Source organism: Pseudogymnoascus verrucosus (genome assembly GCF_001662655.1).
Source record: "Pseudogymnoascus verrucosus strain UAMH 10579 unplaced genomic scaffold scaffold_41, whole genome shotgun sequence".
Taxonomy (NCBI): Eukaryota; Fungi; Ascomycota; class Leotiomycetes; order Thelebolales; family Thelebolaceae; genus Pseudogymnoascus; species Pseudogymnoascus verrucosus.
In genome coordinates, this window is record NW_017263692.1 from 1 (window position 1) to 25,186 (window position 25,186).

Consider the following 25,186-nt stretch of genomic DNA (forward strand, 5'->3'; position numbering starts at 1 on the left):
TCGTGGCATTGTTGACTATAGTCACATTGACGCGTTTTGGTGTTTTGGTGGGCCACTCGTTCGGGTGGGCCACTCGTACGGGAAATACGTTATGTATACTGTATATCAGGATATCGGGATATATACGCTCTCCTCCCACCTCCCACTCTCCTACTCCACCCAAAAACCCACAACAAAAGCACAACCATACGCCAAAACCGCAACGCTACACCCAACTCCCAAAAAAATCCATCTGTTAAACCTATGCTACCTCCCGCAGTCTAGCCAAACCTCAACCCCGCACTCGGATCCCACACCCCAGCCTGTGGCTGCTGCTGTCTCTTCCCATCCCCCTGCGGGGCCGGCGACCCGCCAAAACGAATCCCCATCTCCGGGTTCCACATTCCTGCCACAGGCCCTGCTGGGAGCGGAGGCTGCTGCTGTTGTTGCTGCTGGGGTTGTGGTAGCGGCGCGGGGTTGCGCGTCGCGATGGGGGCGGGCATTGGTTCTGCTTGCTGGGCTCGTGACGGGGCGTGTGAGGCGGGTTGTTGCTGTTGTTGTTGCTGTGCTTGGTTCTGCAACGATAAAGAAGAGAGAGGTGGGAGTGATAGATCCCTAGAAACCCGTTAGCCATAGCCCTTCAAAACAAAAGGGACACAGAAAAACTCACGACTCAAGTCCCGCAGCCTCCGCCCGTCGGCTATACCCAAACTCCCTCGCCTCCTCGCGGAACCTGCCCACAATCCGGCTGAGATCATTATAAAACGTCCTCCCCATCTCCAACTTCGCAACTACGTCTTTATACCCCACCCACGCCCCCTCTAGTTGTTGTAACGCCTTCTCCCTCTCCCCACCCCCCTCCCCACGACGCGCACGCACGAAATCCGCATTAGCGCGCTCAACAGCACGGAGTAAAGTAGCCTGCTCCTCCGCCTCGGCTGCAACAGCCGCAATCTCGGAGTCATATCTGCTCCCGAGCCTAGCATCGAAGAAGGCCTCGAAATGCGCTGTTACGATAGTGACATCGGGCCTCTCGCGCTCTAGTCTCGCCGCCTCAGCCAAAAGGGCGGGATGCACATCATCCCCCCTCGCTGCCTCGCGAAGCGCCTCAATCTTGCGCCGCCGCCTGCTCTCGAGGCGCGAAATATCATTGAGGCAAGTACGCAGCGCCGACGCCTCAGCCTCGAGTTTCGGCGGAATAACAGCGCGGCGCGACGCCGGTACGAAGTCCGCGAGCCCGCGATCGGGGCCAGCGAGGATGCGGAGGAGAGGGGCGAGGTTGCGGTAAGTGTTGCGAACGAGATCATCGCTCGCAGCGGCGCTGGCAAGGTAGCTTTCGATTTCCGCGATCTGAGCGTGGAGTTTGGGCGCTGCTTCGCGGGACGGAGGACGGGTCCAGCGGAGAGTACCGAAGCGAGCGCGGAGAGCGGCGTCTTCGGCTTCCTCGGCGAGGAGGGCGTCGCGGCCGGAGGCGAAGGTAGCGGTATCTGTTGCCTTGAGCTTGGCGGTGTCGGCGAAGGAGCGGTCAAGGCGGGCTATGGCATCGGATTGGCGGAGTTCTTCGGCGTGGGAGAGGAGGGCGGGGGGGATGCCGAGGGGCTTCTCAAGGGCTTGGAGGGAGCCGGGGAGGGAGAGGGCGGAGAGGGTGCTGTGGATTGAGGCGGTTAGGGAGGAGAGGGGGCCGGTGAGTTGCGTGCTGACTAGACGGTCGCGGCGCTCTTCGTAGATGCTGGCGGCGAGGTGGACGGCGAAGGGGACGAGTTTGGAGAATAGCGGTGGGCCGAACATGGCGTTGTCGCCGAGGTGGTCGAGAGGGGATGCGACATCTGGGGGCACACGGGCTACTACCATGCCAGCGCGCTCGAGGGTCTTGAGCTCGGATTTTGGCGGTACGGGGTTGAGATAGATGATATCATTATCCTTCTCTGCGCGCTTGAGATCTTCGGAGACCTTGTTCTTGAGGCCGTTCAGGTCGCTCAGCACAGTCTTGTTGACGTAGCGAGCCTCCTTCAGCGCGTCGTTGACGCAGAGCATGCTGTCCCGCAGCCGCGCCACCTCCTCACCGTACTTGCGCTTCTCGAGACAATCGCACGCCTGCCTGTACTGAGCCGCGGCGGCGAAGTGGTGGTGCTTTGCGGCCATGTGGTGGATCCACTCGGAGCTTATGGCCTCACTCTGCACTGCCCAGTCTCCGGCCGTGCTATATAGATCCGAGACCCGCGCAGCAAGCTTCGCAATCGACGAGTCTTTATACCCGTCCATAACGGCCTTCTGCCAGAAGCACTCTTGTCCCTGGGCGAGGAGTAATTCCTGTAAAGATTCCAGTGTCACGATATCCATATCCTCGACTGGCGCCGTGCGCAGCTCTGGCACAACCTTGTCCTTGATGTGTGAGATGACCCCGGCGGCGAGGCAGAAGTAGTTCGCGGCAGACTTCAACCCATCGGGCGAGCTGAAGTTGACAGAGACGGCAAGTTGGGAGTAGAGCGCCGCGAGGTTGAAGAGGACGTTGCATAGCTCGAACTTGAGGTTGTCCTGGGATATCGGGCGCTTCGTGTTATATCCTAGCGCGGGGAACCATGTGAAGTCGGCGCCAATCTGTATTGAAGTAGAGTATCAGTATATATTATTCCAGCCATAAAATAAATTATCCCGCTCAAAAAAATACTCACATCTATAGGGAACTTCCCGCCCATCCACACGAGCTGAGCGGCATAGGCAGCAATCTTCTTGAGACCGCTAATATGGGGTTCGCGGACGTTGATTGCTTCCCGGCGCAGACTGTCAATGACCTCGAGGTCCTGCTTGAACATGTCCGGATGTTGGTCATATTTGCCAGAGATATATTGCCTGATGGCATCGGATAGGACGAGGCTGTGGGCTTTGCGGAAGGGGAGGAAGAGGATGTTGCTTGGGGTTTATTAGCTTGTGTTTTATGAAAACATAGGGGGGGGTTGTGGAAGAGGAAGGGCTACTTACGAAGCCATATTGAAAGCTGAAGTGTCTTCGTGGTGGAATGGTGGGAGCTATAGAATATTGAAGCCTTCAGCTAGGCACTTTCTCTGTTTGGGTCAGTGAGGTACAGTGAACGGAGCGAAGTGGGATGGATGTCTTAGTGTCAGGGTCAGCGATGAAGTCATTGTTGCCTGAGGCTGCAACGTCAAATAGGTACGTACTATTGTATATAATTTGGGCCTGAGGCAGCAGCATCAAATAGGATACTGGATAGGTATGTACGTACTGTTAGTAATAATATGAGCCTGAGGCATCAATTATCATGGGGGCCAAGGGAGCTTGGGGATGCTTAAATCGAGAAAATCGAGAAATCGAGAAATCGAGAAATCACATGCTGACGATGAGGGGCATGGGGATGGGAAGCTAAGCGAGAAATAAGTACATCAGCCATAGGTACACAAGTACTCTTCTTCCAACCAGACTGTGTAAAGTTACACGATGAGGAGTTTGGGTATGTCTGGGATACAAAACTGTCGTCATCAATAGACAGGCAGATAATCAATTCTAACGTTAAAAGAGATAATTAATTGATTAGAGATAAGGAGGATAGCTGACAGCAGAGCCTCTATAATCATCGTATCCCTCTCCTTCTTTCTTCATAGTTGAGCCTCATACATATATCCATCTGTCCATCAACCCATCATCTATCATCTATCATCCATATATCCATCTATCTGGAGCTGTATATCCCTCTCTTGTCTTTCAATACCCCACGAAATACCCCATACAACGCGGTCTCAGTCGTGTCCTCACTGCCCCATACTACTCCATACTGTTCCATACACCTCCCCCTCTATCACCGTCACTGTGAAACTCTTCGATACTTTGTCCTCCACTGCACCGGACCGTGAACACCCTGACTCTGACTGGCCGGGTAATGGAGGAAACAAGCCAGCGACATCCATACACCCATCGACAGGATCGCCGCATAGCCAACGGCAGCCGTTGCAGTACTACCCAAGACAGGTAAGTATGGCAAGCCCTCCATGCCATCATACCATACAATCCCTACTAATATGATATTCTCTACTATAGTGCAGCACCAGTATCACCACCAGCATCAAACTAAACCCCTCCCAGTCAATCATACGGAATAAGGCCATAAACAGTCTGGGGAAAGGTCCCTTGGCGCCTCTCGACCTCTCTCGACCCTTCTCGTCCCTCGTCCCTCTTCCCCGACTTCTGCGCCTTTCTCCTCATTCTCCCCCCATTCTGCTCCGGATACTTTTCGCTGCCTCATATCCACTTCCTCCGCAATCCATCCTCGGGACTACCTATAACGGAGTAGCGACACTGGGAGACACCTGTAGCGGCCTGTAACGAAGCTCTTCTCTTCCACTGTTTACCACTTTTCGCCCCGCCTCTGACAAGGTCACTCGGTAAATCAACAACCGCCCGCCGCTACCACATATTACGAGACTACTTACCTAAGGTGACTCCAACCCATCCCGCCGGGAACGAGAAAAAAGGCACACGACTCACCTGTCTTGACTTCGTGCACCGCTTCTATATTCTCAATCCTCACTTCTCTCCGCCGCTCCTTTACATTGTTGCTTTGGACTTACGACTGTTCCCCTCGTGACTCCAAAGATCCGCTCGCCAATTCCTTTCTCTGGAGCTTAATTGGCTACGATAAACTACCGGCCCTCAATTAGCCTCGGCACTCGCCAGCCTTTTGCCCTCCATTCGCCCTCACATCTCGCCCCCAGCAGCCTCGCAACATACTCAACTACATTTACGTGTAAATACAAGTCACGACGCGCGCGACAGTCATCACGGAGACGTCCAGCTGAACAAAACTCATTGCGCAGTGGCCCGAGGGCCCTAAAACCAGCAGCGAATATGTCGTGGAAGAAGTCGGACCGCTTGATGGAGACCATCAAGCACTACTCAGCCTTCCCTGCCACCGGCGTAAGCTTGCGCCAGATGGTACAGTTTGGGGAGAGGCCTTCTGTCGGTATGTTCCACCACCTGAAGCCAAAGCCAAACGCGCCTTACTAACGCTGAATCCCCAGGAACCCTCTTCCGCGCGTCACAATTCCTCTCGGAAGAGCTACCCATACGGCTTGCGCATAGGGTGCAGGAGCTGTCCGACTTACCAGATGGGTTAAATGAGATGACCTCGATACAGAGGGTGAAGGATTGGTATGCGCAGTCATTTGAGGTATGAAAGGTTACTATTTGGGGGGGTTGTAGGTTGAGTCATATACTGACGGCACGACAGGAAATCACAGCACTTCCCAGGCCGGAACTCTCGAAAGAGGTCAAGGAGCGCCTCATGAGGCCGAACAAGTTCAATGCCAAGCACTCTAAAATCATCTCGGAAACGACGTACAATCCTAGTGTGCCCAAGGGAAAGTACACGTCGGCCTACTGGCCCAACGAAAACGGTAATGGCAACGGGGAGGGCAAGAAGGGCTTCTCGCGCCGCTATTTCGCGACAGTAGAAGATACAGGCGACTGGCCACCTGAGCTATTCGACTACAACAAGCGCTTCGCCGAGACGCTCAACACGATCAAGAGGCGGCACGATGGCGTCGTCACAACCGTCGCCCAGGGCATCCTCGAGTACAAACGCAAGCGGCAACGCATGCAGATCGACCATAACATCCAAGCATTCTTGGACCGATTTTACATGTCGCGCATCGGAATCCGTATGCTGATCGGTCAGCACATAGCGTTGACGGACCAGAACCACAACAAGGACCCCAACTACGTGGGCATAATCTGCACTAAGACCAATGTGCGCGACCTAGCCCAAGAGGCCATTGAGAATGCGCGCTTCGTGTGCGAGGACTTCTACGGCCTCTTTGACGCGCCCAAGGTTCAGCTCGTGTGCCCGCCGGACTTGAACTTCATGTACGTCCCGGGGCACTTGTCGCATATGCTCTTCGAGACGCTGAAGAACTCGCTTCGCGCGGTCGTCGAGACGCACGGGCAGGATAAGGAGGAGTTCCCCATCACGAAGGTGGTGGTTGCTGAGGGGAAAGAGGACATTACTATCAAGATCTCCGACGAGGGCGGTGGCATCCCACGTAGTGCTATCCCGCTCGTGTGGACATACATGTACACCACCGTCGACTCAACGCCAAGTCTAGACCCAGACTTTGACAAGAGCGATTTCAAGGCGCCAATGGCCGGTTTCGGATACGGATTACCGATATCGAGATTGTACGCGAGGTATTTCGGAGGGGATCTTAAGTTGATCAGTATGGAGGGGTAAGTTCTTCCTCCTTTCCACCCATCCCAAAACCGCACTAACAAACTCCTAGTTACGGCACAGACGTCTACCTCCATCTCAACCGCCTATCCTCCTCCTCCGAACCCCTCCAGTGACAACCAACCCCCCCCCTCGAGACCGGCGGTCCCTCCCGCTCCCGCCACCACAGCAGCTCGGGCAACCTGACCCTAGACATGCGCTACAAGCAGATGCACCTCAAGAACCCCCGTGCCCGACGCGAAGTGACGACGCGCAAGCAGGTCGGCGACGCGGAGAGCATGGTGAACGAGGGCGAGTCCTCGGCGGGGCGGAGTGGTTTTTTTGGACGGGGGGGGGAGGTGTGAGAGCGCTGCTGGCGGGGAAGTGGGGGGGGATACTGGCGGCTTGTGCTTGTTTCTGTAGTCCCCTTCTTGTCCTGCTGCCGCTGCTGGAGTTGGTGTCGTGATGCGGTCGTGCTGGAATGAGCCGACGCGTCCGTTCCTCTCCCCCCTGAGAACAATAAATCTACTGGTGAGGGTGAAAATGGCGAGGGGGGTGTGTGCGTGTGTTTGCACATAAATGAAGAAATCTTCAAATGGAGACGAAAAAAATACAAAACCTTCTATTTCGAAGCGGTTTTACTAGCGATGGGGGATTGGTGGTGCATGCATCATAGGTGGAATGGGAAGGGATAGAATATACATTTTGCCACGAGGGGGGCATGATAAGGAGGAGGGACATTTCTTTGAGCGGCTATTTCATTGCTCACGAGGGCACGGTGGGTGTATGGCGCGTCAAGGCAGGTCGGGGGGGTTGGTTGTAACATATACGTGGGATCTCGTACGCCTGCGCCGTGGTTTTCTTTTTGCATAGCATTGGTTTCCTGGAAGGCGAGACCAGAGGAGGTGGTAGAGATGGGTGGGGTATTCGCCCCTGTTTGGAAGATTTGTTGGAGGGTAGAGAAATAAAGATCATGATTGTTTAAATATTTGGATTTGAGAAATGCACGCGTTGTGATTTGTGACGTGCGTAAACGGGGGATGGATAGAGACTGAACTAATAAATGAATGAATATTTCCTTGTGTATCTCTCGCCCATCGGGCACGCCTACACTATAGTAATACCTTACAACGCCTCCCTCCCCACATACGTATATACACCCCTCCTCTTCCTCACATCTACGCCTTATAAAGCGTATCCAAAAAACCCCCCGCCAACTCCACCACAACACTCTTATTCGGCAAGCTCCCCGCAACCCCATAAAGCGCCGCACTATCCCCCCTCGCCTCCCCCTTCTTCCGTCCATTCACCCCCCTCTCGCGCTCCTTCTCGCGCTCCGCCTCCACCACCGCCTCGAGGTCGGTAATAAACTTCTGCCACACCTTTGCGACGGGTAGCGTGACGGCCATGTGCACGGCGGGCGGGTTTTGGAGGGCGTTCAGGTGCCACCCCTTCCCGGACATGCCGTCGGCGATGTCGTAGATGTCGAGGGTGGAACTGCGCACTGCGACGACGCTGACGAGGGGCTCGCCTACGATTTGGAGGTCTGTGGAGAGGGAGGGGTTGGTGCGGACAGCCTCAGCGATGGAACGCGCGGCGCCAACAATCTCGTGTGCCGAAGCGATGTAACCCGCCTCACCGACACGCATCAGACTAGCCCAGCACCCGGCAATCAAGGCACCGGGGCGGGATCCCGCCATGTTAGGGGAGGCGTAGACGCCGCCCGACCAGTCTGGCGCGATGAAGTACTGGTATGTGCGCAGCTTCGCGGAGCGGTAGAGGATGGTGCTGTTTCCCTTTGGCGCGAAGCCGTACTTGTGTGTGTCGCAGGAGATGGAAGTGACGCCGCGGAGGCGGAAGTCGAAGAGCGGTGCGGGGAAGCCGGCAGCGCCGAGGAAGGGGACGAGGAAGGAGCCGAGGCAGCAGTCGACGTGGAGGGGGATGCGGCGGGCGACGGCGAGCTTGGAGAGCGCGGAGATGTCGTCGATGATGCCGTGGGGGAAGTTGGGGGCGGAGCCGACGAGGAGGATCGTGTTGCCATTTATGAGGCGCGAGACGGCGGGGATGGAGACTTGGTAGGATGGCGCGGGGCAGGCGACGAGGTGGACCTTGATTCCGAAGTAGTGGCCGGCTTTGTGGAACGCGGTGTGGCCAGTGTCTGGGAGGATCCTGTGAGGGACGTTAGTATGTGTGTTTGGATGGAGGGCGGGTGAGTGGGTGGCTTACATCTCGGGTTCAGTGACACCACGCTCAACGTAGGCTTTTTGTCTGGCGCTGAGGCAGGCCATAAGGATCGACTCGGTGCCTCCGCTTGTGGTGGCACCTGCGGCTCCGGGCGGCGCATTGAAGATCCCGAGGACCATTGCGACGATCTCGGCCTCCATCTTTCGGACGCCAGGGAACACATCCGGGTGGATGGGGTTGGCGACGGTGAACTTTCCAAAGGCCTCCGTCTGCAGCTTGATCAGGTCGTCACCACCGTGGTACACAGCACCAGACACGTATCCGTCTTCCCACTTGGTATGATCCATATTCGCGAGGGTCTCCAGCTCCTTCTGCACTGTTTCGTCGGTCCAGCCCTCCTTTGGAAGGGTTAGGTGTCTCGTTATGCCAGGTCCAGATTGTATAAGCTTCGCCTGCAGCTTTGTGATTGCCTCATTGACCTGTTTCTGCACCTGAGTGCGCACACCCGGCGCCCTCAGGAAGAGCCCATAGAGTGTCCGTCGGACCGAAACGTAGCCATCGATAGTCGAACCAGCGAACCCCCTACCCTTGAGCTTCAAGTATGCCTTCTTCGTCCACCTCCACAGGAATAGGAAGAAAATGATATTGCGCAGCCTAAACTAAAGCGTTAGTATCGGAATCGTAGCTCCACGCGAGTTATCACCGAGGCACTTACAGGTCGATGTTCAGCGAGAGCAGCTGGGTACCCGAGCCGCCGGCCCTCGCCGCAATAGTGTTGCGCAAGCTGATAGGCATCCTCGAAGTCCCCGGCATGGTGATATTTGAACAATTGAAGCTTCACTTCACAGTTCGTTGATGGAGGGTGCGACGTTCGAGAGATGCTGGGGCGGCGATACAGCGACCGACCTCCACTTTACGTCGGAGCTCGGCTTGTGGCTTGTGAAAGGGAGTGGGGAACGTCGCAACAGCACACTTGGGTTACTCCGGCCGACGTAACCTGAGGAGTAAGGTTGCGATTCTTGGCCAGATTGGGATGGCTTCGGTTCAGGGAGTACGAAGTACGAAGAGAGTAAAAAAAAGGCGATGGAGCATAAAACCCACTACAAAACATTTCATCGCACCACTTTACTCAAACTCTATCTCTATCTGAACGTTCACAGAACATTAGCTATGCATAATACGGATATTTGCACGCAAATTACGCCTAAAACTCCAATATCAAAGGCTAGATATGCCGCCAAACTGGCTGGTGAACGAGTACCAGCGGTCTCTACTGCACCCAGCCGTGTGCAAATATACGATGGTAGGCCGGGTCGAGTCAAAACCTTGGCCTCAAGACACCTTGTCTTCCAGATCCAAACCCCGGGCAATTTGAATCTCAGACGGACGAAAGGATAGCTTCCTTTCTAACTATCCTTTTATCCAAAACAATGGTTTGGCTTGGGGCAACAAGGACTTCACGATAGTTGGCCATGCCCAGACATACCGGTACGAGTAAGTTCTACGAAGAAAACCTAACTTCGTCGTTTCCAAGCTTCATCTATTTCCTTATTGGCGATGTTGGCAAAACACAAGGGGGACTAAACCCGCTCTGTTTCCACCTTTCCTCTTCAGCCTTGTCCTAAACGCCACTTTTCGCGGGGAGTCGGCCAACCAACGTCACTCATAAATGTCCAGTCCATCTTTTTACGTCATTACTATATTCAGTACCTCCGCGAGATGATCTGTTTCTTTCTAACTTGAGTCTCCAATTCTTTTACTTATTTTTATTCCTCCCTTCACAATACTCTATCCCTCTTGCCCTACGCCTTCCATCATGGCGTCTGTGATTCAACTGGAGAGTCATGTCAATAATCACGCGTGGGGGAAGAAGGGACAGTCGTCCCTAGCCGCCCGGTATGCGGATGCCACACCGGGCAAGGAGTTCAAGGTAGAGTCGGGCAAAGATTACTCGGAGATGTGGATAGGCACAAATCCAAACAATGCATCACACATCCTGTCAACTGGACAGAAGCTCCAAGAATGGATCGACGGCAACAAAGAGAAGCTGCTCGGGCCGGCTGTCATTGAGAAGTACGGTTCGGACCTGCCATTCCTACCAAAGGTCATCTCAATTTCGAACGAACTCCCCCTCCAAATACACCCGGACAAGGAGCTCGCGACCAAGCTCCACAAGCACAACCCTTCGAAATTCGGAGACCCAAATCACAAACCCGAGCTTACAGTAGCTCTGACCGACTTCGAGGCCTTCGTTGGCTTCAAGCATGTTGATGATATCGAAGCTCTCTTCACCGACATACCCTTTCTCAGGGACCGATTCACCACCCAGCCGAAAACACCCTTCACCAGCTCAACCCTCGTCAAAAACATCGTCCACAAGCTGCTCTCGCTCTCGGAGGAAGAAGTCGCCGAAGTATACTCCGCGCTCCGCGATGCCCCGCGCTCCGAATACGGCGACCAGAGCTACATCCTGATGCTCCTCCCCCGCATCGCCAACCAGGACGGCGCCACCGACCCCGGCTGCCTCGTCTCGCTCCTTACCATGAACTTCCTCACCCTCAAGAAGGGCGAGGCGCTCTACATCCCCGCGGACGGCATCCATGCCTTCCTCTCCGGCGACATCATCGAGTGCATGGCGCCCTCGGACAACGTGATAAACTGCGGTGTCTGCCCAAGCGCAAACCCGGAATCGATCAACCTCTTCACCTCGGCGCTGACGTTCGACTACAAGGACCCGCAGTCGATGGTGATGAAGCCGAAGGTGAGCACGAAGGGACTGAAGGGGCATACGAGGGTATATGCGCCGGAGGGTAGCGAGTTTGATATGCTGGTTACGGAGTTGAAGAGCGGGGAGGAGGAGCATATTGCGGGCTTGCAGGGCCCGGGCATTGTGGTTGTGACGAAGGGGGAGGGGAAGCTACATGCCAAGGACGTGGATTTGGAGTTGAAGGAGGGCTATGCGTTTTTCGTTGGATATGATACCGATCTTAAGCTGGTGGCGAATGGGGGCGAGGGGCTTGATATTCACATGTCGTTTTGCGAGGCGTAATTGGGAGGTGACAAGGGATAATTGTTGCCGCTAGGGAGGGATATTGATGAAGTGATGAATGGGGGTGCGGGTTGTCAAATGAGGATTGCTTCATTATTTATATACGGATCGTCTAAATACATTGAGCTATAGCCATGGACTGTGTCTGGTTCGGTGTCCATTATCATCTCTGCATCTTCTTCCAGCTCTTCCTCCACAATGCTTGACTCCCAAGATTCGCGCTCGTATAAGATATGCTCGTCTCCATCTCTCCGTTCGAAATCCCCAGTTGAAAATATGCTGTCCTCTTCTCCAGCATCTCTGGTACCGTCTTCATGCACTTCTTCGCCCTTCATCAGCATACTTGAGTCCCCTCCTCCACTCCCAAAAAGCATACTACAACTCCCCCCCTCTCCCCGATTCCGCAGAATCTCAAGATCGAAGAGCATATCCATCTCTCCATCCGACAACAACTCCTCTCCAAACAAATCCTCAAATCCTTCATCCGCATCCACCACCTCCTCCGACGCATTCTCGATGTCCACCCGAGCCGGTCCACTATCCTCACGATCCCGACTAGCAGGCCCGCTTCTCGTTTCCTCTTCCCCACTTTCCTCAATAACACTGGGTCGAAGACGGCGGCTTGCGATCGGTTCGTAGAGGGTGGTCTGCATCATTCGGAACACGTGGGCTTGGAGTGTTTGGTTCAGTCGGGGAGGGTGCGTTTGGGCAAACCGGGCTGGGGAGTTTTCGTGGATGGTGGAAAGTTTCTTTTGGAGGCTTGGGAGTTGACTGGTTTTGGAGAGGGAGGAGAGGGTGCTTGAGATGGTGTTTATGAAGGCAGAGCGTTCGTAAATGGCCTGCGATGGATATGTCAGTTTCATCAATTCGGTTGGATACAGGCAGACATACATTTTTGAAGCCTGGACTCCATATTAGAGGCATAATGCTTGATAGAGGGCGCTTCGGACGTGGCTTGCGGACCTTGATGTTTGGCGTAAATTTCGTCTGTCGCCCACCAAGCAAAGTCCTGAGTGCCACATCCGTTAATTGCTTTGCCGTTGCTAAATTTAACGAGGATTCGGTAATGAGGTTATTTGAGGAATCATCTGTGGAATCAAGCATGCTTGTGTCCTGTTGGTTATTGAAAGTCATAGATGCTTCGGGAGTCGGTAGATGGACGCTGCTGTGATCAGTTCGGTATAGCAATGTATTATCGTATCCATCAGCATAGTATTGGTCTTCGACAAAACCGTGATCCTCCCATGACTTGCCTTCCAATACGGAGCTGGCATCAAATGGGGCTTCGTGGCGAGGCGTCGAAGAATCAAATGCTTCCAAGTCCATGATATCTTCAAACAGGTCTGGATCACTCTCGCAGCCATCTTCGAAAAGCATGTCATCTTCTGTTGCAGTTTCTTTTGTTAGTATTGGCAGTGGAGTATCGCATGTAGGCTCAAAGGTAAAGAAGAGCTTGATTCCCATAAGCCTGATGTCTGGAACGTATTCCGGGACATGTAGATCGGCGATTGGGGATTCTTCTGGATTCGGATGCCCATTTGAATGTAGACTTGGTAAAGTGTCATGTAACTTGATAGAAAACGTTGGTCCCACATCAGGGCATATGGGAGAAGAAAAATTGAGAGAAGGAGAAACTGGGAGTTGTTCCCACCACTATGCTGGACTTCAGTGAAACGGAAACAAATATGAGAGTCACGATGCACGCTGAACTCACGGGTGCTCCAAGAACAAATCGGCGAAGCTGTTCGACCAGAGCTTTCTCAGCAAGCCCATTTGATTGCAAGTTCTTGAATGAAAACCCGAATCCAAGGTCGCAGCCTGGTCCTCGGCTGATACAGACCTTCCCACTCTCCATCATATGTAGGAGCTCATCAGAACGCACCCGCCGAAAACGGTCATCTTGAGGCCGGAATGCGGCTGACGACGTCACGAGAAGCTTTATTCTTTCTTCTGGGCATGATAGCTTCAGAGCCTCAAGTTTTAAAGAAACGTCGGGCATATCGACGGCCCCTCATTGTGACACCTCGACCAAGGAACTCTCTATCACTGACAAGAGGGGTGAGGGAAGTTTATAGCAGGACAGACATGAAAAGCAAGAGACAATATGCACAGTGCAAGACCAGGTGAGACGGGATTACCAGGTCATAGAGTATAATGTTATTCGCATACATAATGAAGTTCTTCAACCTTTTGAGGTTCTGGGAGAGAGTTGTGGGTGATCGGTTTATTTGCCGTCGGACACCGCTGTCATTTATGGCCTAACGTTGGATCTACACGAAATAAGTGGGTCAATAACCCACAGGGTTTCTGGGCGGCGTAGCAATTGAACTCATTTCAATTCCACCTGGAAGATCCGGAACCTGCATCTGGGCTGCCTTTGGAGTCGTCAGGAGCTCAATTATCACCAAAACCAGGGAGACCAGCTACGGAGTCTTATTAATACATTTCCTGCGCTTCAGCGTCCGTCTTGCGATCATGGCACTCAGCAACTTCGGATCCCTCATTCTCAACCTCCTTATCTTCATAACCACATTGGTGAACTTCAGCTACGCGCTCACGGCTCTCGAACCACTCGTTCTACTCGGACTGTATGCAATCACGAAAATCTATATGATACCACCGGAAGAGGGAGTTATATCAATGAGCGGCTTGGGCTACCTCTTCGAAGTGTCATGAGAGTGCGACATCGATTCCTATGAATGGATAAACTTCAAGAAACGGATACACACATACTACTCCACACCCAGACTTGCAATGTGCTTGTGGGGGTAGACAAGCCTCTCTCTAACCAGATTCCACGGGCCAGAAACGAACGCCAGATGCTCGATCAACGGGAAAGAAGGGGCAGACAAGGACGTGATGCTTAGTTACAGTATGAGTACCTGACCTCAATGTCGACTAATCCGATATCTGACACTTTGCAGTTTAGTCGTTAATAAAGAAACACTATGGTTCTAGAGCACATCTCTTAGGCGCTTAGAACGCAAGCCGGCTGTACAGCATATACTCGTTCTAGCGTGGTCCGTTACAACATATACAACATATACGATATATGGCACAGGGTGATAGTACTAGGTTGAGATGGGTGAATAATGGGGATTCTAAGGCAGATATATGAGCACCTCACATGAGGAAGTGTAAACTATTATAGAGATCGGGCATTTGTTTATATGTTAGGCTGATCAGATTATTGTCCGTAGCTGGATAAGGATCCCGACAAGCATGGGCCTACAGCTATTAATGGACAGTGGTTTGAGTTTCCCTCTCGCCATATACTGTAGAATACTGTGTATATTCAAATAAAAATTAATTACACTCCATGCCATCGTACTCGAGATGTCTCACTTGATCATCATAAAACCGGAACCTTGGGGTTTCGCCTCGGCTCCACAATTATGGCGTCTTAGTCTCGGCGATAAGTGCCCGCTCCTGGGGTTTATTCGGATCGGATAGGTACAGGTATTCCACGACATCGTGTGCTCCTGAAGCTGTTTAAATAAAGGTGCAACTGTATATATACAAAATGTCTGGCACAACTCTCTCCAACTCTTTCCCGCGATCCGATAATGCCACAGCGGTAATCATCCCAGGGCCTACGCCCCTCACGATATCCTATGGGGAGCTCACTCGTCTCGTTTCGTCGTTCCAATCCAGGCTCGCCCAGTTAGGGATTACTCCTCAGTCCGCGGTCTCAATTGCCCTCCCGAATACCATCGAATTTATTGTTTCGTTCCTCGCCTCTTCGTGGCAGCGCGCCATAGCGGCCCCCCTCAACTCTGCGTACAAGCAGGAGGAGTTTGAGTTCTACATCGATGACCTGAAGTCCGCCCTGGCACTGGTGCCAAAGGGCGAGTTCGCAAAGGATGGTCCGGCCGTGAGAGCGGCGAGAAAATACCAGGCTGCGATTGCTGAGTGCTATTGGGATGGGAACAAACGGGAGGTTGTGTTGGATGTGAAGGACCAAGGGAAGCTGAAGGGCAAAGGCGGACGAAATGTCGAGAAGGCACTGCCAGACGACGTCGCTTTGGTGTTGCACACCAGCGGGACGACAGGGCGACCAAAGGCTGTATGTATTTGTTCAACATAAAGCATGACGGTGCATCAAACTAACTTGACGCAGGTACCCTTGACACACAGGAATTTGACAAGGACGATGAGTATGCAAATCCGCCAGCGGGAGATTCGCAATTGCTAACAGTTGACAGAGAACATTCAGGCAACATACGAGCTGAGCCCTGCTGACCGAACCATGCTCGTCATGCCTCTTTTCCACGTCCACGGCCTGCTCGCCGGGTTCCTCGCCCCTCTTCTTTCCGGAGGATCTGTCGTTGTCCCTGCCAAGTTCAGCGCAACTACCTTCTGGGAGGACTTCATAACGCACAGAGCCAACTGGTACACTGCTGTGCCCACCATTCACCAGATCCTTCTCAGGAACCCACCTCCGTCCACCAAACCCAACATTCGATTCATTCGCTCTTGCTCGTCGCCTCTCTCGCCAACAACCTTCCACCAGCTTGAGGAGCAGTACAACGCCCCTGTCCTCGAGGCCTATGCCATGACTGAGGCCGCTCATCAAATGACATCCAGCCCTCTCCCACCTGGAAAGCGTCAACCTGGCAGCGTTGGTATCGGCCAAGGTGTCGAGATCAGAATCCTCGACCAGGCGGGCAAAGAGGTTCCCCAGGGCGCCGAGGCCGAGATCTGCATCCGCGGCGAGAATGTGACAAAGGGTTACCTGAACAACCCTGCTGCAAACGAGAGCAGTTTCACCAAAGACGGCTTTTTCCGCACCGGTGACCAAGGAAAGCTGGATAAGGATGGATATGTATTTATTACCGGTCGCATTAAGGAGCTCATTAACAAGGGTGGTGAGAAGATCAGCCCTATCGAGCTGGACAACGTGTTGGCTCGCCACCCGGCCGTGAGCGAAGCTGTCAGCTTTGCCATCCCCGACGAGCTGTATGGCCAGGACATTGGCGTGGCGATTGTTCTCAAGCCGGAACAGAAGCTCGGGGAGGATGAACTTAGGGGGTGGGTCAGCGAGAAGCTGGCGAAGTTCAAGATACCCAAGAAGGTGTATTTTACGGAGGTCATGCCGAAAACAGCTACTGGAAAAATCCAGCGCAGAATTGTGGCAGAGCAGATGCTAAAGAGTGAGAAGCCGAAGTCGAAGCTATAAAGGACAGGTGCGTGTATATGAGTAGTGAGTCGGATTTAGATATTACAAATATATATCGAGGATCTATTACGAGTTGTATATTCATCTCCTCCAAGGAATCCGATTTCCGCCACCATGAGGCGCCCATATAAATACAGCAACTCAACAGGTGTTAAAGCTTCTTGGATACTGGCGAATAGATGTGTAACGAAATTGTCTGTTCAACTATTTTCAATTTACAGCTCCCAGCCCTGGATATTGCTATGTGAGGCTTCCTTGTGCATAAGGGGCTCACGGGGGACTGGCCGAGAAGTGTTTTGGGACAATTCCCAGCGCCTCTTGGAGCCTTTTCAGTTATTGTACCCATTCCGATGCGATTAAGTCTCCAATCCTAGTGATTCGCATCGGACCAGCAGTTTTGTGGCTGAAAGACACAAAACAAACTTTTCGGCTCTTTTACTCCTTCCCAACACGACCATTATTACTAACCAAAGGCGACATCATAAATAAATCCTGGCGCTTTGGGTCCGGGTTTATGTGTAAAATTCGAGTGGGCGCAATTCAACACGGCAATATGGCTAAAGGCAACAGGCGTGCCCTGATTTTCTTTAACCGGATTTCAGGTATATTGATAACTCCAGGTAAGTGGGCACCAAAAGTCTGATTCTGGGTCATCTGCTGACGTTTATATATTGGAAACTGCTGCCATTGGGTATGTCAGCCTGGAGAAGTGCCGATTGAAGGCGTGGTGTTTCTCGGCATTCTTACACCCTATGCGTCACTAGGACACCGACGCCATCGATAGATCTAAGAGGAAGTCAATATAGCAGATCATAGGAAGTTGTATTGAAGATCAATGCAAATCCTCATATGTTCCATCTATCTGCTTCCCGTGTTCCCGACACCGATCCTATGCCAAGCAGGCATATTGCTGTATAAGAGTAGGCAGATCTCCTTCTTTACGAAATGATGTTCAGCTCCCATCATTCTCATTCCATATCCAGTAATCCACCATGAAATCGGTTGTTCTTCTCGCGCTTGCTGGTGCAGCTTCTGCGCATTATACCTTTCCCGCTCTCATATCCGGAGGGACGACGTCTGCCGATTGGGAGTATGTACGTGACTGGACTGGTTCATACACATACAACCCCGTCGAGGACGTATCCTCCCTCAACATCCGCTGCAATGTAGACGGTTCGACAAATTCCGCCGGCACTCTGTCGGTTGCCGCTGGCTCTGAGATTGGCTTCACTGCAAGCCCCAACATCTACCACCCTGGCCCGGTTCTGGCATACTTGGCGAAGGTGCCATCCGGACAAACCGCTGCAACCTGGGATGGAAGCGGTGACGTTTGGTTCAAGATATATGAGGATGGACCATCGGGACTTGGTACCCAGCTCGTCTGGCCCTCAAACTGTAAGTGGCCCAGTTGTTTTGCCAGTGATTGTGCTGGTCGTTTTTGCTAACAGTTCTCATGAATAGCGGCTTCAACTGTGGGCTTCACCATTCCAGCTGCCACACCTGACGGCGATTACTTGCTCCGCGTGGAGCACATTGCCCTCCACGTTGCGCAAAGCTCTGGAGCTGCACAATTCTACCTCTCATGTGCGCAGATCACTGTCACTGGCGGTGGAAGTGGAACGCCAGGTCCACTTGTTGCATTCCCTGGAGCGTATTCCGCGTCAGACGCAGGAATCCTCATCAATATCAACTACCCTGTTGTAAGTTTCTGTTCTTTTGGGTTGAGCAGATGGTGAACTAACAATCGTGTAGCCCACAAGTTATACTCCGCCGGGACCGGCCGTGTGGTCGGGATAAGGTAGGGAGTAGTAGACAGACACAGAATAAATGTATACACGGGATAAATAAACTAGAAGATAAATTGAACAATGGTACACAAGCTTACGTCATTTCTGACTGTTTTATGCATAACGTCCTCCTAATTAACTGGTATTCGGAGGAACCGGAACTCCGTTTTGATCCTTTCATAAAAACGAGTCGGAGTTAACACAATCCCTAAATACGGGAATATGAGAACTGTATCTTGGAAACCTCAGTTTTGGCCCGGTATGCTTCGCTCTTCGGCGTTACGATTTATAATCCATACGGATTAGTAGATTTTATAGCTAGCTTCATATTAGAAAACTGATACTTAAACCGCTTGATTTACGGACAGGTACCCAATTGCAAAATACAATCAACAATATCCTCGATCACATCACTGCCAAAGACACTCATAGACTCGCTCAAATGGCAGACAAGCAAAGCCGCAAAATCGCCATCGTCGGAGGAAGTGGTAGCGTTGGCTCCCCAACAGTTGAGGCTCTTCTTTCCCATGGCATCCACACGGTTACCGCAATCTCGCGCAGTGAATCAACAGCAATATTTCCTTCCGGTGTCACTATTAAGAAAGGATCTTACAACGATGAAGAATTCCTTGTCGAGGCTCTCAAAGGGCAAGACGTGCTGATCCTCCAACTCGGGTACATGGCACTCGACTCTCAAATCCCTCTCATCAGCGCCGCTGCGAAAGCAGGGGTCCCGTGGGTGATTCCTTGCGAGTATGCATGCGACAATAAACATGAGAAGTTAAACGAGGAAATTGGTTTGATGGTCATGAAAAACAAGTACAGAGCCCAAATTGATAGTTTGGGCGTCAGCAGCTGGATCGGTATTGTCAACGGTCCATGGTTCGATTGGAACTTCGAGAAATCTTTCATGGGCATCGATATCAAAACACGAAAAGCCAAACTCCTTGATGGCGGGGTTAAATTTAACACCTCTACGCTGAGTAAAGTGGGTAAATCTCTTGCGGCGCTACTCAGCTTGCCAGACTCCAAACTCTCCGCTTTCAAAAACGACTTCGTGTACTTCAGCTCTTTTCTCGTGAGCCAACGCGACGTCTTTGATAGCATCTTCAGTGCGACCAGCACCAAAGAGTCGGACTGGGCCATTGAGAGGGAATCCCCGGACAGGGCTGCCGAGGCAGCGAAAGAAGCTATTCGGCAAGGGAATGGGATGGGGAACGTTGATTTGCTGTTTACAACCCTGTCCAGGGTAGGATACGGAGGAGATTATGAAGCAAAGGTGATAGGAAATGATTTCCTGGGGCTGGAGCAGGAAGATTTTGACAAGGTGGTGAAAGGTCTTGTGGAGAAGATGGAACAAAGCAAATGATCGAATATAGACCCTAAATCAAAAGTTATAACTCTCGCATCGATTTCACAGCCACATAAAACCATGGTTTCTATCATAGAATAATGGAAAGAATAGAAATCAATATCCTAATTTTGTCTTTGCAAAATTAAAAGCTCTATAGATTTCCCCAGTGACTAAAAATAATATCCAGACCTGCGGGGTAGCTCGGCCTGACTGTAACTCAGATCCTGCAGGATTTAGATAGATAGTTAATCACGATCCAACATAATTTGTAATAATAGAAACACAGCTATTCCAAGCTAACCAATCACTAGAGATTCGTCAGCACCAATGCATGTTGGGGTGTTAGGGTTCACCAGTAATATGCGCTAAAAGTGTTCTTATTCGTCAATCAAACTTCAAAGAGCGGCACACTGTAACAGAGACTGGGGGCTGATCTGTTCCTTAGAATAGGGTGGGTGCGTTTTTGTGTGAGAAAGTAGAGATCTGTGCTTCATTTGTTAAAGTGTTCGTAGTGGGGCAGTGTCGTATTTTGTCACCCGAGCTTGGCCATGCACTGTAGGCGCGCTGTTGGATATAGAGAATCCTCCACTCACAGTCTCCCAACACTATGATTATACGGGAGTCTTCGGGCTAATATGCTTCAAACCAACAAGGCGATGAGTGAGGTAGATTTGACCCCCAATCTACCGGATATGCACGAGTGTCAGCGGTGTATAAGAGTTACTGGAAAGTACGATTACGCTTTCTTTCGATACCACCACCATTCTTGAAGTAAATACCGAATCTCTCCAACTTCGTCAACTTGTCGGCCACCAACCCAAACAAATCCGGCCAATTACATCAAATATGCGTTCTGTCATTCTCATCGTTTCTGCCTTGTTCTCTCTAGCAGCAGCTGCTGCAATCGGTAAGTTACATACCTTATATAATGCGTAATTTACAAGCAAGGCGGCAACTGACTATCTGCATAGATTCTAACATCTTGACAAAACACGCCAACACTGGCAGAGCACAGTGCTACTGGATTGGAAGTGCTCCGATATGCAGGCCCTCTAATTGCCCATCCGGGTATCAAGCCTGCCAGGAGGACTTTTGCGGTGATGGAGTGTGCTGTGGGACAGGCAGGAAGATTAAGTGTTGCCTGGGTGGCTGCCTCTAGTCCGACTTTCTATAAAAGTCTTACGACAGTGAGAAAAGTGCAGTCGGCGTGGATGCTACTATAATCGTCATACATAGTGACAAAGATATTGAATAAATATATGGTCCATTCTCCTGCTGTGGCCGTAATATCTTATAGATCCGCCCAGGGCCCAAATTAAGGCGGGGTAAGATCCAATAACAGGCTAAGGATCGGTGATCGCTTGTCCACACGCTGGAGACTGACAAGCCCACGTGCACTGATAGGCCGTGGCTGCCCGGGCCGTACCGCTCAGTCCCCCGAAACGCCAAAAATATTCCGAACGAACAGGAGGGGCAAGAAGGCGGGGGGGCTATGATGGCAAACTTCATCTCCACAGTGGATATCCCGGATTTTGTCCATCTCGGGATAGTAGGGGCTCTACGATATACTTATACTTTCTAGAAGTTTGAGGAGTGATTTCTGCAGGTATGGATCCATATAGAGGTCGATGGAGGTGATTAAATCATAGCCCTCATTGACGATGAGGGGAGTTTTATGTCGGCAAAAATTTATCAACCACCGACGGCCTTATCGATAAGCTGGCTAATCTGAACTATGGCCTGCTATTTCGGGTATAGCAGGGCATAAGAAGAGATGGCAGTCTTCTTATGGGAAGAATACGACGTCCTCGTGTCATCGTCTAGCATCAACAGGGCACTCAGGTCAATTAATTAGTCGTAAAGCTAACTTGTATATTTGGGGATCGTGTTACTACTTGACTACCACTCAGACTTGATATCGAATGCCATTTCCCACTCAGCATGCACTACAGAATCATCATCGGCAAATTTATGTCTCGAGGTGTAGCTTCCACGAGAGAGCATCCCGGAAGGGGCTTCTTCCCATCCATGGCCTTAGGGAAATTAGTCTTTAACCTTAATCTCAGAATCGCGATACAGCACTTACGGGGAAAAGTAACCTCGTGTAGCTTAGACTGTGGCGCAAACGAACCCTGTTGGTTTCGTTATAAGCTCCTCTATTCAATAGCCATCATAATGCTGTAACTTACCAGCATCTGCTGGTCCTTCGCGACACGTAATCCTTTTCTGAAAGTCGAGGTTTGGCTTGTAAGACCAGAGATAATGTCATGTTGCACTCTGAATGTTACCCTGATCTTATAGTGGCAGCCCTCTTTGAGTATATAAGGGCTCTTAGCCGCCTTCTCTATCTCCTCAGGCGACGTAAGGGGATACACGATGTCCCCTCCAGGTCGGTTCTCGAAGATAATCCTGACTTCTTCAAGGATCATCCTAGGGCTAGGTGTAGGTGCTTCTATAATAATTGTGATCAGAACTGTAGCCAGAGGGCAAGGAATATAGATTTGTAGCAGGGAGATATCGTAGATATCTTGACAGCCATTGACTTACCACTTTCTGCCATGGCTTAAGGAATAGTTGTATGTATAGGCTGTGTTGGAGTTGAAAGCTATAAAAGGAGCAGCAAGGAGACCTTGAACTTGAATAAGAGCAGAATGAAACCACAGAAGATTCGACTGTAGCGTTAATCGACACTACAGCACAAATCAAGAGAGGTATGGTCTATATATGCTTATAGACGCTACCCCTCCTTTGTCCAGATACCTCTGACACCGACAAAGATCCAGACCTCCATTCTTTTGCATTGTGTGACATGCCGAGGGCATTACTGACAAGGAAATGATGAGCATCATGTCCAATCGGAAAATCGTAAATGTGCCGGCAACGACTCAGGACGTGCAGTAAAAGAAAGCGCCGTATCCTCAGCTACGAAAGACTGGCAGTCACGTTGTGAAACATCTGCTGTGCATCACAATGCAGGCAGTGAGGGGAGAGGCGGTGTGGTTATGCAAAATGACCGTCGACAAGGGCAATACAAATAATTAGGTGAAGCTTTGTCCGTAGCCATTATATTGAAGGAATTTAAATTCATTCTGCTACTTATACATCCCCGTATGAAGTAGTGTCGTTTGGCTTCACTTAATAGATTTAGCTAGCGGAAGTGATAAGCATTGAAGCGATAAGGCCACAAATGAGGGATCGGGTCGTCCTGCGTCGATCGACGTGGTGGTTCTGATACCTATTGTCCACTAACGCGCTATTTATGCTGAGTGTTTAGACATGTAAGTATATTGGGTTAGATGGGCCGGGAACCCTAGTTAAGAGCAAGGTAGAAGTTCCAGTCACCACACACGAAAGAAAAGGTGGTTTTGCCCACAACTGTATGCCGTGCTGTAAGTACAGTACGAATAGGCTTAGCATGCCATTGTAATACATATCTGGAGCCTTCGAAAGAGGCACTTGATGATTGAGATGGCCAGGTACTGCGCTTAGCCGCATTTGGACAGTAGTCCGAGAACCCGTGGTCGGCAGGAAGTTAAAAAATTTAGGGCAGGGGAAGCCAGCCGTGCAAACAGCTGTACTAGGCCGCCACACACAACCACAGCTCAACAGCCACCTTTTATTGCCAAGGGATCCCAACTTTGGAGGTATCAACTCATATGGTAATGTCGCATGACACAGCACTCCCTAGTCCCCACAAGGCTGAAAATTATTTTTCAGCGTCATAGTGAGGCTCGGAAACCCAGATCAAAGTGTTAAATGAGTTGGAAAGGCGTAATGAGCTTGTGGTGATGCTGTAGGTCAAGGGGTTCTATCATACTACGAATTGACGCCCTCCGCAATCAGGCGCGACGGCGACGACGTGATAGTAAATCTCAGAGTAGCTGGAGTTTGGACTGCTCAGGAGTGATCACACAACATAATTAATATAAAATACTGGAATTTTCAATGGGTTCACAAATTTAGAATCAATTAAATTCAAAGTACCAATATTTGTCGCAGGGATGCACACATTATATTTGCAACTAATATTATCGCTCCCTCCAACTTAATTATTTAGTAACAACAAGTAATGGAAAAAAAATAGTTCCTAAAGAACTAAGAATCCATATTTAATTTATAGTTGCTATGAAAAAATTAAGAAACAGTAGGGTTTATAAGCCACTTTGAGCCCCTATGGTGGTTGCATATAGAGTCCTATCCCTAATTATCTGGGTGCACGAGATAACTCAGTTGCTTTCAAATTTAGTCATCTACCGACGAAGTGGACTCAACAACAAGCGCTCTGTTTCCTAGCATATTTCTAAGGTATCTAAATCGTAGCGCCCTTTCATGGTTGTTGAAACTACAATTGGTCTTAGTAGTTATCATGCCGCATTCACACCAGCGTCTCTACTCCCCCTTCTTCTGATTCTCGAAAGGCAACCCTGCCTCTTGTCTCACAGCGCCATAAATCGCCGCTATATCCCCCTTCTCCCCGCTATACTCCTTCACCTTCACCAAATGCCTATCCGCTGTCTCTACATTCTCTAACCGAGTTCCTGCCGTTTCCGCCAGGTTCATCGCATGCCTCGCATCCTTCCTCGCTAAATCAACGGCAAACAGAGGCTCCTCGCGCGTGTAGTATACGCCAGTCATCATGCGGTTTGAATAGTCTGTATAGACACCTGGAAAGATCGCCTCGATGAATTTATGTAGCTGCTCAGATCCCAGCCCCGACTTCTCAGCCAGCACGTGACCCTCTGAGAGCTGTTCGACCATGTTGACAATGAAGGTGTTCCCGATGATCTTGAGAGTCGACGCAGACTCGTAGGGCTTATCGGAGAGGTCGATGACGGCACGGCCAACGGCGTGGGCAATGGGGAGGGCGAGCTTGACAGAGGAGCGCGGGCCGGCCGGGACGCAGATGAGGGCTCCTGCATCTGCCATTGCTGGCGCTCCAAAGACAGGCATGGCGACGAACTTGTGGCCTGCGGCTGTGACGAGAGACGAGATGGAAGCAGTGGTAGAGGGGTGGACTGTAGAGCAGTCTATGAAGAGAGTTGGGGATGGGGAATATGAGAGGATGGACTCGATGGTGGCCAGGATGGCAGCATCGTCAGCAACGCATGTGATTATGATAGAAGCTGCGGAGACCTCTTCAAGAGTGGCCACGGGGGCGACTTTGGAAGATGGGAGTGTGGCAGCGAAGGATTGGGTGCGAGCAAATGTGCGGTTGTTGATTATGAGGGGTGATTGAAGCGGATATTTCTCGACGATGTTGCGGACCATGCCCTGGCTGGGGCGTTAGAATTTCTGTGTTTCTCTATGAGGATGAGAGAACCTACCCGGCCCATATTCCCGAGTCCAACCCAGGCAACTTGTTCGGTCATGATGGGCGTTATTTGCTGAATTGCAAACTATGGGGATTGATGAGGGGTTTACAGAGAACAGTGCGGGGCTA

General features: G+C 51.2%; 10 protein-coding genes across 10 annotated transcripts; 5 read left to right on the top strand and 5 right to left on the bottom strand.

Moving 5' to 3' along the window:
- Positions 1–3,048, bottom strand: RIM20 (pH-response regulator protein palA/rim20). The gene is made up of 4 exons (XM_018276381.2): positions 2,959–3,048; positions 2,652–2,889; positions 650–2,577; positions 1–594 (listed from the first exon to the last, which is right to left on the bottom strand). The coding sequence occupies exons 1-4, from the start codon at positions 2,964–2,966 to the stop codon at positions 261–263; spliced, it is 2,508 nt and encodes an 835-aa protein (XP_018127870.1). The 5' UTR covers positions 2,967–3,048; the 3' UTR covers positions 1–260.
- A 1,216-nt stretch (positions 3,049–4,264) lies between these two features.
- On the top strand, positions 4,265–6,574 carry VE01_06945 (uncharacterized protein). Its single transcript, XM_059463845.1, has 4 exons — positions 4,265–4,951; positions 5,010–5,158; positions 5,219–6,213; positions 6,267–6,574. The coding sequence occupies exons 1-4, from the start codon at positions 4,837–4,839 to the stop codon at positions 6,328–6,330; spliced, it is 1,323 nt and encodes a 440-aa protein (XP_059319478.1). The 5' UTR covers positions 4,265–4,836; the 3' UTR covers positions 6,331–6,574.
- Positions 6,575–7,246: 672 nt separating this feature from the next.
- Positions 7,247–9,272, bottom strand: VE01_06946 (uncharacterized protein). The gene is made up of 3 exons (XM_018276383.2): positions 9,093–9,272; positions 8,420–9,031; positions 7,247–8,362 (listed from the first exon to the last, which is right to left on the bottom strand). Exons 1-3 carry the CDS (start codon positions 9,188–9,190, stop codon positions 7,372–7,374), a joined length of 1,701 nt encoding a protein of 566 aa, XP_018127869.1. The 5' UTR covers positions 9,191–9,272; the 3' UTR covers positions 7,247–7,371.
- Positions 9,273–9,472: 200 nt separating this feature from the next.
- On the top strand, positions 9,473–11,611 carry VE01_06947 (uncharacterized protein). Its single transcript, XM_018276384.2, has one exon. The coding sequence runs from the start codon at positions 10,194–10,196 to the stop codon at positions 11,424–11,426; it is 1,233 nt and encodes a 410-aa protein (XP_018127846.1). The 5' UTR covers positions 9,473–10,193; the 3' UTR covers positions 11,427–11,611.
- VE01_06948 (uncharacterized protein) lies at positions 11,501–13,604 on the bottom strand (the record flags this gene model as incomplete). Its single annotated transcript, XM_018276385.2, has 3 exons — positions 13,141–13,604; positions 12,318–13,079; positions 11,501–12,265 (listed from the first exon to the last, which is right to left on the bottom strand). The coding sequence occupies exons 1-3, from the start codon at positions 13,423–13,425 to the stop codon at positions 11,501–11,503; spliced, it is 1,812 nt and encodes a 603-aa protein (XP_018127867.1). The 5' UTR covers positions 13,426–13,604.
- Positions 13,605–14,949: 1,345 nt separating this feature from the next.
- VE01_06949 (uncharacterized protein) lies at positions 14,950–16,605 on the top strand (the record flags this gene model as incomplete). Its single annotated transcript, XM_018276386.1, has 3 exons — positions 14,950–15,492; positions 15,547–15,583; positions 15,632–16,605. The coding sequence occupies 3 exons, from the start codon at positions 14,950–14,952 to the stop codon at positions 16,603–16,605; spliced, it is 1,554 nt and encodes a 517-aa protein (XP_018127868.1).
- A 963-nt stretch (positions 16,606–17,568) lies between these two features.
- Positions 17,569–18,480, top strand: VE01_06950 (uncharacterized protein). The gene is made up of 3 exons (XM_018276387.2): positions 17,569–18,000; positions 18,067–18,305; positions 18,358–18,480. The coding sequence occupies exons 1-3, from the start codon at positions 17,598–17,600 to the stop codon at positions 18,400–18,402; spliced, it is 687 nt and encodes a 228-aa protein (XP_018127929.1). The 5' UTR covers positions 17,569–17,597; the 3' UTR covers positions 18,403–18,480.
- Positions 18,481–18,583: 103 nt separating this feature from the next.
- VE01_06951 (uncharacterized protein) lies at positions 18,584–19,771 on the top strand. The gene has a single exon (XM_018276388.2). It carries the CDS (start codon positions 18,835–18,837, stop codon positions 19,759–19,761), a length of 927 nt encoding a protein of 308 aa, XP_018127858.1. The 5' UTR covers positions 18,584–18,834; the 3' UTR covers positions 19,762–19,771.
- Positions 19,772–21,623: 1,852 nt separating this feature from the next.
- On the bottom strand, positions 21,624–22,426 carry VE01_06952 (uncharacterized protein). The gene is made up of 4 exons (XM_018276389.2): positions 22,294–22,426; positions 21,936–22,198; positions 21,833–21,878; positions 21,624–21,779 (listed from the first exon to the last, which is right to left on the bottom strand). Exons 1-4 carry the CDS (start codon positions 22,304–22,306, stop codon positions 21,646–21,648), a joined length of 456 nt encoding a protein of 151 aa, XP_018127931.1. The 5' UTR covers positions 22,307–22,426; the 3' UTR covers positions 21,624–21,645.
- A 1,439-nt stretch (positions 22,427–23,865) lies between these two features.
- VE01_06953 (uncharacterized protein) lies at positions 23,866–25,181 on the bottom strand. The gene is made up of 2 exons (XM_018276390.2): positions 25,071–25,181; positions 23,866–25,017 (listed from the first exon to the last, which is right to left on the bottom strand). The coding sequence occupies exons 1-2, from the start codon at positions 25,113–25,115 to the stop codon at positions 24,136–24,138; spliced, it is 927 nt and encodes a 308-aa protein (XP_018127930.1). The 5' UTR covers positions 25,116–25,181; the 3' UTR covers positions 23,866–24,135.
- Between the last annotated feature and the right edge of the window lie 5 nt (positions 25,182–25,186).

Coding starts and splice junctions, on each gene's coding strand:
- RIM20 (XM_018276381.2), bottom strand. Junction 2,578..2,651: donor GCGGGAAGTTCCCTATAGAT/GTGAGTATTTTT, acceptor ACTTCAATACAG/ATTGGCGCCGACTTCACATG. Junction 595..649: donor GAGGCTGCGGGACTTGAGTC/GTGAGTTTTTCT, acceptor ACGGGTTTCTAG/GGATCTATCACTCCCACCTC.
- VE01_06945 (XM_059463845.1), top strand. CDS start 4,837: ATGTCGTGGAAGAAGTCGGACCGCTTGATGGAGACCATCAAGCACTAC. Junction 4,952..5,009: donor TGGGGAGAGGCCTTCTGTCG/GTATGTTCCACC, acceptor CTGAATCCCCAG/GAACCCTCTTCCGCGCGTCA. Junction 6,214..6,266: donor AAGTTGATCAGTATGGAGGG/GTAAGTTCTTCC, acceptor ACAAACTCCTAG/TTACGGCACAGACGTCTACC.
- VE01_06946 (XM_018276383.2), bottom strand. CDS start 9,190: ATGCCGGGGACTTCGAGGATGCCTATCAGCTTGCGCAACACTATTGCG. Junction 9,032..9,092: donor CTCTCGCTGAACATCGACCT/GTAAGTGCCTCG, acceptor GCTTTAGTTTAG/GCTGCGCAATATCATTTTCT. Junction 8,363..8,419: donor GGTGTCACTGAACCCGAGAT/GTAAGCCACCCA, acceptor CGTCCCTCACAG/GATCCTCCCAGACACTGGCC.
- VE01_06947 (XM_018276384.2), top strand. CDS start 10,194: ATGGCGTCTGTGATTCAACTGGAGAGTCATGTCAATAATCACGCGTGG.
- VE01_06950 (XM_018276387.2), top strand. CDS start 17,598: ATGAAATCGGTTGTTCTTCTCGCGCTTGCTGGTGCAGCTTCTGCGCAT. Junction 18,001..18,066: donor GCTCGTCTGGCCCTCAAACT/GTAAGTGGCCCA, acceptor TCTCATGAATAG/CGGCTTCAACTGTGGGCTTC. Junction 18,306..18,357: donor TCAATATCAACTACCCTGTT/GTAAGTTTCTGT, acceptor ACAATCGTGTAG/CCCACAAGTTATACTCCGCC.
- VE01_06951 (XM_018276388.2), top strand. CDS start 18,835: ATGGCAGACAAGCAAAGCCGCAAAATCGCCATCGTCGGAGGAAGTGGT.
- VE01_06952 (XM_018276389.2), bottom strand. Junction 21,879..21,935: donor CGAAGGACCAGCAGATGCTG/GTAAGTTACAGC, acceptor CGAAACCAACAG/GGTTCGTTTGCGCCACAGTC. Junction 21,780..21,832: donor ACACGAGGTTACTTTTCCCC/GTAAGTGCTGTA, acceptor AATTTCCCTAAG/GCCATGGATGGGAAGAAGCC.
- VE01_06953 (XM_018276390.2), bottom strand. CDS start 25,115: ATGACCGAACAAGTTGCCTGGGTTGGACTCGGGAATATGGGCCGG. Junction 25,018..25,070: donor GACTCGGGAATATGGGCCGG/GTAGGTTCTCTC, acceptor CGCCCCAGCCAG/GGCATGGTCCGCAACATCGT.